The sequence below is a fragment of the Citrus clementina genome, unplaced genomic scaffold (genome assembly GCF_000493195.1).
Source record: "Citrus clementina cultivar Clemenules unplaced genomic scaffold, Citrus_clementina_v1.0 scaffold_4, whole genome shotgun sequence".
In the NCBI taxonomy this organism is placed as follows: Eukaryota; Viridiplantae; Streptophyta; class Magnoliopsida; order Sapindales; family Rutaceae; genus Citrus; species Citrus x clementina.
The window spans coordinates 12302621-12312239 of NW_006262274.1; the positions used below are offsets into that span (position 1 = coordinate 12302621).

Genomic DNA, 9619 nt, shown 5'->3' on the forward strand with positions numbered 1-9619 from the left:
CTTTCCCTCAGGTTGTTCCATATAGATTTCTTCATCAAGATCACCATTAAGAAAAGTTGTTTTAACATCCATTTGATGCACATTTAGTTGAGATCTTGGAGGAAGATCAACCAAGACCCATGTTTGATTCGACATAATCGAATCCATTTCATCACTTACCGCCTCTCTCCAAAAAGAAGCGTCTCTAGAAGACATAGCCTCGCTAAATGTCTTTGGATCTTTTTCAATATTTAACAACAATGGTACTTTGTTAAGTACATTCTTTCTATCCCCTTCAACCAAGAAGAGTAGTGCTTGTGATGAAATAAAATCCGGAGCTAAACTATTTTCTTTCTTTTCACGTTGACTCCTCCTTAGTTCGAAAGATGTCATAGACTCTTTCCTTTTATTATTGTTAGTGGAGGTAACATGAGTATTAACACATGGTTGATCAATAATTGATTCTGATTCAATATTAGAATCACGTTGAAATTTATTCTCAATAAATTCAACATCTCTAGATTCCACAATCACATTAGAATCTAAATCTAACAACCTATAAGCCTTGGAATTTTCAGCATATCCTACGAAAACACTTTTTATACCTCTAGCACTCAACTTTGATGACTTAGGGTCATGTATTTTATAAAAAGCTAAACAACCCCAGACCCTTAAATACATCAAGTTTGGTTTTCTTCTTTTCCAAATTTCATAAGGAGATATATGTGTTTTCAAAGATGTAATTCTGTTATGAATATGACATGCAGTGAGTAATGCTTCCCCCCACAAATTATTTGGTAGTTTTGCATTAAGGATCATGGAATTTATCATATCCGTGAAGATCCTATTCTTCCTTTCAGCCAAACCATTTTGTTGAGGAGTAAATGGAGCTGATCTTTGGTGAATAATTCCAACTTCTTCACAATAATTATTAAATTCAATTGAGAAATATTCACCACCTCTATCACTACGAACCATTTTGATTTTCTTATCTTTTTGGTTCTCAACTTCAGCTTTGAAAATTTTAAATTTATCAAAAGCTTCACTTTTTGTTCTAAGTAAATACACATAAGTATATCTAGAACAATCATCAATAAAAGTGATAAAGTATCTCTTACCTCCTCTTGTTAAAATGCCATTATACTCACAAATATCAGTATGTATCAGATCCAATATTTGAGTATTTCGTTCAGCTTTAGGAAAAGGTTTCTTAGTTATTTTAGCTTGGATGCAGATTTCACACTTATGACCTTTAACATCATTGCAATTAATCAAACCATGCTTAGACATGTATTTCAAAGATCTAAAGTTCAAATGTGCTAATCTAGCATGCCAAACATCACAAGACTCAACAATATAAGCTAAGTTGATATTATTATTATTAATGCTGAGTTTGTACATTCCATCACAAGAATACCCTTTCCCAACAAATAATCCATTCTTTGACACAATACAAGTATTACCCTCAAGCACAATCTTAAGCCCATGCTTACACATACAACTAGCAGAAATAAGATTCTTCCTAACGGAAGGTACATGAAAGACATTATACAATGTGACTTTCTTTCCAGAAGTGAAGTTGATCTCAACTACTCATTTCCCTGCTACTATGGCTGCATTATTGTTCCCCATGAGAACCATTTGTCCTTCCGTTTCTTCTTTGTATGATAAGAAAAATTTCTTATCATTACAAACATGAATTGTTGCACCCGAATCGAGCCACCAATCATAGGACTTAGTTTCAGCCATATTGGTTTCAGTAATCATGCCAATTTGCATTTCAGAAACCATAGCACAAATCTCTTCAGATTTGTTTTCAATAACATTAGCTTTATGGGAATTCACTTCTTCCTTTTTCTTCTTGAATCTGCAATCACTTTGGCGATGGCCTTTCTTACCACAAAAGAAACAATTTCCAGAAAACTTTTGTGTGCTGGACTTCTTGAATTTCTTGTCATTCTTGACTTTAAAATTCTTTGAGAATTTACTAGCTTCAACAACATTAACTTTAGTAGAATCATGTTTATCCTTGGATTCACGAGACCTAGTCTCTTCTTCAATTACCAAGTGTTTTTGCAATTCTTCTAAAGTTATGTTCTCTTTACTATGAAGGAGTTTCTTTCTATAATCATTCCAACTTTGAGGCAATTTAGCAATAATAGCCCCAACTTGAAATGATTCAGAAATTTCAACTTTTAACTCTCGAAGCTTAGCAACAATTATTTGTAACTCATGTATTTGATCAAGAATGGATTTTGTGTCTACCATAATAAATTCAAAATATTTAGATACAAGGAATTTGTCAGTACCTTCTTTCTCCGTTTTGTATTTGTATTCAAGAGCATTCCAAATTTCCACCGGAGAAGTCATAGAATTGTAGAGATCATATAATCTGTCAGAAAGCGTATTGAGTATGTGACCCCGGCATATCAATTCATCATCTTCACGACGTTTCCTTGCAGCCTTAACAACTTCGGTATCATCTTCTCTTGGTTCTGGAAATGGTTCCAATTTCGGATCAAGAACATATGCCACTTTAAGAACAGTAAGGAGAAAGAACAATTTTCCCTTCCAACGAGTGAAATTAGTTCCATCAAAACGATCGAGATGGACACTAGGATTTAGAAATGATGTCAAACTCTTCTCAACCTCCATTTGCACAAGATAAAACCTTAAAGATTGTTAGTGAATATTAAGAATATGGAGGTAAAGAACAAAGAAAATTTCTTAGGATTTGAGACGTGTTTGCACACTTTCCTTTAAGGTTTTATTTGCCCTCTCCAATCTTGGTTTGCTATAGAGTATTAATGGCAAATTACCCCCAAGATATATCAAATCCTGAATACAATCTCTAGCAAATAAGATTGTATTTCCAGAACATATATATGAAACCTACAAAAAAATCTGATATCTCTTATTGTATTTCTTTCTTATTATGAAGAAGATGTTTTTTAATGAAGAATACAACCATTCGAAATGGTATTTCTTCAAAAACACTCTTTTTGGTTTGATTTTGCAACGTTTGACACTTGAAATTTTCAAGCTTGCTAACCGTTTTCTAGTTGACGCCTTTCTGGAAATAAACGGTTAACCGTTTTCTCAATAAACGGTGAGCCGTTTTATTCCAGAATGTCAAATACGTTGCTCACTGTACATAAACGGGTAACCGTTTTCTCCATAACCGGTGAACCGTTTTCTCTAGAACATAAAACATGCTCTCTGGAGTAAAACGGTTAGCCGTTTTCTTAATAAACGGCAAACTGTTTTCGTCCAGAATATCAAACCAAAAAAAACTTGAAAGATGTTACAATCTCTCTTACAAGCGCGGCCATGGATCTGGCTACCATGGCCTCATGCAGCCAAAAGTTTGGTTGCCTTGGATGCACGTGGCTATGTGTTTGATATGATGGTATCCATGGGTGCAAAATGAAATTTTTTTTAAGTACTTGGATGCACACTATAAATATTTGAAATGTTTATTTGTTTCTTAGAAAACTTAGAAAGATTTAGGCTCATAAAAATTAGCATACATAGAGGTTTAACCTTTTACTATTAATTGACTATTCGAAGAATGTACAAATATTATTTTATTATTTTGGCCGTTAAAAATATTATTTTATTATTTTCAAAAGTAAGGGAGGCAATTTGAAAATTCCCACTTCACGAGAGGGTAAGCCGAAATTAACCCATATATATTATTAGAATTTCAATAGTGTAACTGTGTAATATATTGATAGATATGGAGTGCAAATGTTTGATGTAAATTTTATTAAATATGTATATATCAATCAGATTATTGAATAACTTGTTTATTTTTCGTGTTGGGTTAAAACATCAATATTTTAACATAATTATTAAATGAATTGTGTTTGAGTCGAACTAAATTTAATAAGATACGAGTTGACGCGGCACGAGCAAGACCTAGTGATCCATTTTGCCAACTTTATTAACAAACAAAAATTTTATTTTTTGGGAAAAAGTCAAAGTAAAAGTTTCTAATGTGGAATATTTGTCATAGACAATAAAACTAAACCATCATTTATTAATAACACTCCCATTTATGAGAAATTCTATAGTACATTAGAGTTTCCACATTATAATCTGACGTGAAGCCACCAACTAATTATTGGAGAAAAATTAATTTAAAAAAAAAACTTTCAGGATCGATCTCATATAATACATAAGAATTCGTAATCTAGAAAATCATACCTTAACAATCTGAGAAGATGAACAATTGAAAATAATTCAGGCTCTCAGATCACGATCTGTCACCACCACTCCTGTTAGATCACGATCCGTCACCACCACGCCTATTAGATCACGATCCATCACCACCATGCTTGTTAAATCACGATCTGTCACCAATGATCTTTCAGGTTATGACTCATGTTTGATCTGCACTTGACGTGTGAGCGCCTTTATCACCACTAAAAGCAACTAGCAGGAGAAAATTTTTCTCTCAAAATTAGAGAGAAATTTTTTTTTCTCTGATCTGTATAATGTGTCTCTTCCTTTTTTTGGGCGAAAATAAGTCATTTTATATCTCTCTTTAGTGGAAACCCTAGGCTCCATATTTATTTATTTTTTAATTCTATTAAAATATGATTTAAATTAAAAAATAATAAAATAAAAACTAACGTTACTTCTTCTTGTGTTATAAGGGCCCACCTTGTAAAATAACACAAGGCCCCTTACACACAAACATATTATATGGAGCCTCCCACTAAATAATATATTTAGACTTTTAACCCAAATAACTAGTTATCTTACTTATTAATCCAGTAGCGGCGCACTCAATTAAATGAGCTAACCCGGGGATCATATGGGTACGTACAATAGTGGCTACAATAATTAGACCTATAATTAAATCAGCCAAATTATTTAATTCCAAATCTACTCCATTAAAAGATTTGAACTGACCTCCATAATTGTATGCTATTCATAATAGTGTTCTCAAATAATAATTCGACCCATGCCACATTAATTTCTTTATTGCACAATCCTTTGTACCACATCGTTAATTAAATTGATATATCAACTATCTAATCAATTTAATTACATCTTGTTCCTTGATACTTACTGGTTTTCTCTAATGATCATTTTCAACATATTAAATATGTTGACACACTCTAGCCAGAGAATTATATGATTAAGTGCCGAAAATCCATCAAGAGATATATTGTACAAAGTCTATATTATAATCTATAACTCCAATATTCATAATTGCTCCCACCAAGATACTAGATAATCTTGACTAAAAGTGTGTGTCGTGCCCATTGGTAACTTAAATAGAATAACAATTACAATAATGAAATTATAACTAACTCAAGATTAAGATTACAGTAAAATCAATGTCTATGGGATTTAATAAGTCTGACAGTTATTACAAAGTTAATTAAATCTTATATGTAATCTTGATCAATGTAGTCGTATTACATCAATAAATTCATACATGATTAAGATAAATCATTCAATAAATTTTTTACAGTCTATACCTAAATAAAGTGTCCAACTTTATTTATCAACTACGAACTTAATTTATTTAATCATAAGATAACTTGTATTTATGTTTTCTGTAAGTCCACATGGTGATCACATAAATACATATAATATAATTAAATGGGCTTTACTCAAAATATTAATGCAATTAAGATACTTGAATAAAATACCTTATTTATTTTATTAATCAGAAAAAATCTTTATTATAATTAAATAAACACATATATTTTTAAAGAGCATATTTTCCTAACACTAATAATAATAGACACGCGACATACATGTTGGAGAAATTTTTAAATTCCCTTTTTTCCGTTATTCATCCAAAATTTACAATTTCAAAAAACTACAGAAAATAAGTTTTGCTCTCGCTCTTTATTACCTCATTCTTATTATTTGCTTCTCCCGCTCTCCAAACTTCATCTCTAATCTAGCTGCTGCCATTTTTTAAACCTACTGAAGAAGAAGAAGGTTTTTGTTGATGAAATTTTTGCAGTTTTTTTTATCCAAAGCCAAAATCATTGTTGTGACTGCAGTGAAGCAGAAGAAAATATTTCATGATGACGAAGAAGGTGATTTTTGAAGCATGAGTGACTGCCATTGTTTTTTTTTTAAATAATAATAAAAAATGGGGTTATTTAAACCAGTTTAGAACAAAAATGAATACATTTTTATCTTTGTTGTTTATCTTCAAACCTTGAATACATTTTTTTAATAAAAAAAAATGGGTTTATTTAAACCATTGTAGAAACAGAAATGGTGATTATGCAGTTTTGCTTGATAACAAACATGGGCAGACAAAGTTTGATAGTGGGTATGTTCACAATGGGTTACTGAATGCTGCAAGGAGGGTTATTGATGCGGAGTGTGAGTTTTGGAGGGGGTTGGTTGAGAGGAACCTGGATTATAATTTGACCATGGCTAGGCATTCACTTGGGGACAGGGTTGGTGGCTGTGTTGGTGTCGATTGTGGTTCAGACTCTGGACGAGTTGGGGAACATTGAGAAAAATAGAATCAGATGCTTTGCTTTGCACCTAATAGGTGTATGTCGCTGAATTTGGCTGTGAGAGATGCGGATGTCTTCAATTCTTTTGTGCTTCAAATAATTTAAAAATGGCAATAACCGGATTGAGATGAAAACTGGAGAGAAAAAAAAAAAATAGTTAGAATGAGATAACAGAGTGAAAGAGTAACATTTATTGTCTCTAATTTTTTGAAGTTCTATATTTCGGAGGAAAAATAAAAGGTGAGAATTTAAAATCTTTCAACATGTATTACCATATATCAAATTATTATTAGTCGTTAATTTCACATCAAAATGTGATGTGAAACCTTCAATATACAGTAGAATTTCTCTTCCTCATTTAGATTCATCACTTTATTATTCTTTTAACATATGAAGATGCTATGCACGTGCATAATAGTATTTTATTTATTCATTCCTTGATGAGAAGATAGAGAGTAAGAGGGAGAAATAAAATGCCTTCTTTTTTTTTTCTGTTTTTTGCACACATACTTGGAGCTAATCGCAGTAGAAATCAATACAGCACGAATTTGATATTAAAAGCGAGAGATCTATCTACTCATCCCACAAGTCTTCAGGTGTCTTGAATGGTCCATGAGGGATAATGAAATCATCTCTAGGCATCATTCTGCGCTGCGGGATTTGACGGATCTTGTCATGATCGTCATCAGTTAGTGCCCAGTCAAAGATCTCCAAGTTCTCTTTCAGTCTCTCCTTGTTGAAGCTCTTAACAGCCGCAGTTGCCCCCTGCTCAATTATCCATCGAAGACAAACCTGCCAACGTAAATACGGTTAGGGAAAATATCCTTGATATTAAACTTAGTACATAAAATTTGAACAATCTTCAATCTTTGACGTAGGTTTATGATTAAGTTACGCTCGTAAGTTTTAATATTAGAGCCCACGCTACCTTACCACCTGATGACGACCAGTAAATAAGATCGGCTTGTTATGTGATGGGATCTTTTAATGGGGATGTTAAAAGACCCTCAATTCTTGAGCTATCTTTTCAACTTGACTTTTGAATTAAGTTAGTACCATAAACTTCTATTACACGTGATGGAATAAGCTAACTTTTGGATGGAATTAGGCTCATAGATTTTCTACATGTGACCAAGATATACTACCTTTTGGATTGTGTTAGGCTCATAGACTGTTTAAAGAAAAGGAAAAAAAACTACGTAAAGGAACCTGGGCCACAGTTTTGCCATGAGCGGCGGCAATCTGCTTCAGTGCTTCATTGTTCATAACTTGATTCGTGCCCCAGCTGGACCCGACGGCTCCCAAAGGAGAGAATGCGGTAACAATAATACTTTTGGACTTGCAAAATTCTACGAGCTTTCTCTGTTGCCAGGCAGGGTTCATCTCCACCTAACAACAATAATCATCAACTCCTAATATGTCATCGTTATTATCCAATGCCTAATTCATAAATAAAAACAATAATTATAGTGATAAGTCTCACCTGATTGACAGAAGGAGGGATGGTAGCGAAGGCGAGTATGGTCTCAATCTTCTTAGGAGAGAAGTTGCTGACACCAATGGACTTAGTGAGGCCATGCCTCTGGCACTCTTCCATGGCTTCCCACACACCGTTGTAGTCCAGTGGTACAAGATCTTCTTCGGGTATATCGTTTCGTAATTTCTCACTCGGCTTAGCACTCATTGGCCAATGAATGAGGTACAGGTCAACATATTCAATCTGAAGCGTCCTGCACGTACACACGCGCGCACACATCAATAAGCTCAAGTAAGCTCAAATTCAATTAACAACAAAGAGGCTAATGAAGAGGAATCTTTTGTGCTTTTGCATGCAAGAATAGATAAGTGAAACAATGAAATGCATGTGTAGATGTGAGCGAGCTCAATTATCATTACTTAAGAGACTTCTTCAGAGCGCGTACAACGAGATCACGATGAGCGTCGCTGCACCAGAGCTTAGTAGTAATGAAGAGCTCTTCGCGAGATGCGACAAGCCCAAGTTTAAGTGCTTCAGCTATTGCTTCTCCCAGGGCCCTCTCTGTTCCGTACAGCGAAGCTGTGTCGAAGTGTCTGTAACCGAGCTTGATCGCTTCCAGTACTGCTGATTTCATGGCCCTTTCATCTATGTTGTCCACCGCCGAGCCCAGTCCGATCACCGGCATCTTCCGGTGACCGGAGGCGGAGCTGAGCTTTACTTCTGGGACGTTGATGGATACATGCATCGGTTCGGAATTCGCAGCCATGTTGATCCTGTTCGTTTGTTTTGCGGGTCAGTTTTTGATTCTAATAACTTGGGCCTTTGGTTCCGTTTATAAAGCATTGCAAATTCTTGTCTCGTGACGTGTGTGCATATGACAGCGCTTATGCTCATTGGAGGCAGAACAGGCTTCTTTATGACTAACGTGGCTTTGACACAAGCCACAAGTTCAAAGTTCTATCTTTTTTTCTTTAATCACAAATTCACAATGGAGAGAGAGAGTAAAAGGGTCCTACTTTTCTTAACCGTTTCCACAGGTTTGTCCGAGCATCTGTTACAACTCACACGTGAAACAGGGGCCCCTGATCCCTTCAATAATATTGAGCAATATTATTGAGAGAGTTGGACTATTGGCTGAAATAACACTTTTAATTGTAATTTTATTTGATGCGGGGTTTTGTAAGAATAATGTAGGGGTGCCAGTAGCTCCACTCTTATCGAGAGCATTAGTCTGTTATAAGCCCACTACAAGCCCAATGACTAAAATATCAAATCCTTAATTATCAAAGCCACGTCAGGAGTCTGTCAACGAAGAAAAAAAAAAAAGAGCAAAGCCTCGTCAGGAGCCGGGTCTCACTGTAATGTATGCCAGCCATTGATATACTCTGCCAGGCAGAGTATTGAATATGGGTAATTTTTAAAAACCTCCCCTGAAATTTAGACTTGTTACAAGTAAATGGCGAGAATTGATTTATTTATAAAAAATCCCCTACCGTCAGTTAACTTTTACCTTGACCGTTAGTTAACTGTACAAAGACAATATTACCCTTATACTCTAAATGTTATCATTCTTCACAACATTTCTCATCATCATCACACATAACACACGTACAAAAGCTAGATTTAATAATTTTTTTTTTCAAATGAAACCATCCAGCAC

The 9619-nt window shown here is 34.4% G+C and overlaps 1 protein-coding gene across 2 annotated transcripts; it reads right to left on the reverse strand.

Annotated features, from left to right (window-relative positions):
• Positions 1 to 6209: 6209 nt before the first annotated feature.
• LOC18044387 (non-functional NADPH-dependent codeinone reductase 2) lies at positions 6210 to 8808 on the reverse strand. Of its 2 annotated transcripts, XR_002906049.1 has the most exons (5): positions 8379 to 8808; positions 7966 to 8212; positions 7692 to 7871; positions 6993 to 7274; positions 6210 to 6616 (listed from the first exon to the last, which is right to left on the reverse strand). XR_002906049.1 is itself a non-coding variant. In XM_006436784.2 (4 exons), exons 1-4 carry the CDS (start codon positions 8723 to 8725, stop codon positions 7056 to 7058), a joined length of 993 nt encoding a protein of 330 aa, XP_006436847.1. In that variant the 5' UTR covers positions 8726 to 8807; the 3' UTR covers positions 6937 to 7055. The 2 variants fall into 2 exon arrangements, 1 of the variants encoding a protein (XP_006436847.1); XM_006436784.2 differs by lacking the exon at positions 6210 to 6616 and having other exon boundaries at positions 6937 to 7274; positions 8379 to 8807.
• Positions 8809 to 9619: the final 811 nt, after the last annotated feature.

Coding starts and splice junctions, on each gene's coding strand:
- LOC18044387 (XM_006436784.2), bottom strand. CDS start 8,725: ATGGCTGCGAATTCCGAACCGATGCATGTATCCATCAACGTCCCAGAA. Junction 8,213..8,378: donor GCTCTGAAGAAGTCTCTTAA/GTAATGATAATT, acceptor GTGTACGTGCAG/GACGCTTCAGATTGAATATG. Junction 7,275..7,691: donor ATGGCAAAACTGTGGCCCAG/GTTCCTTTACGT, acceptor TTACGTTGGCAG/GTTTGTCTTCGATGGATAAT.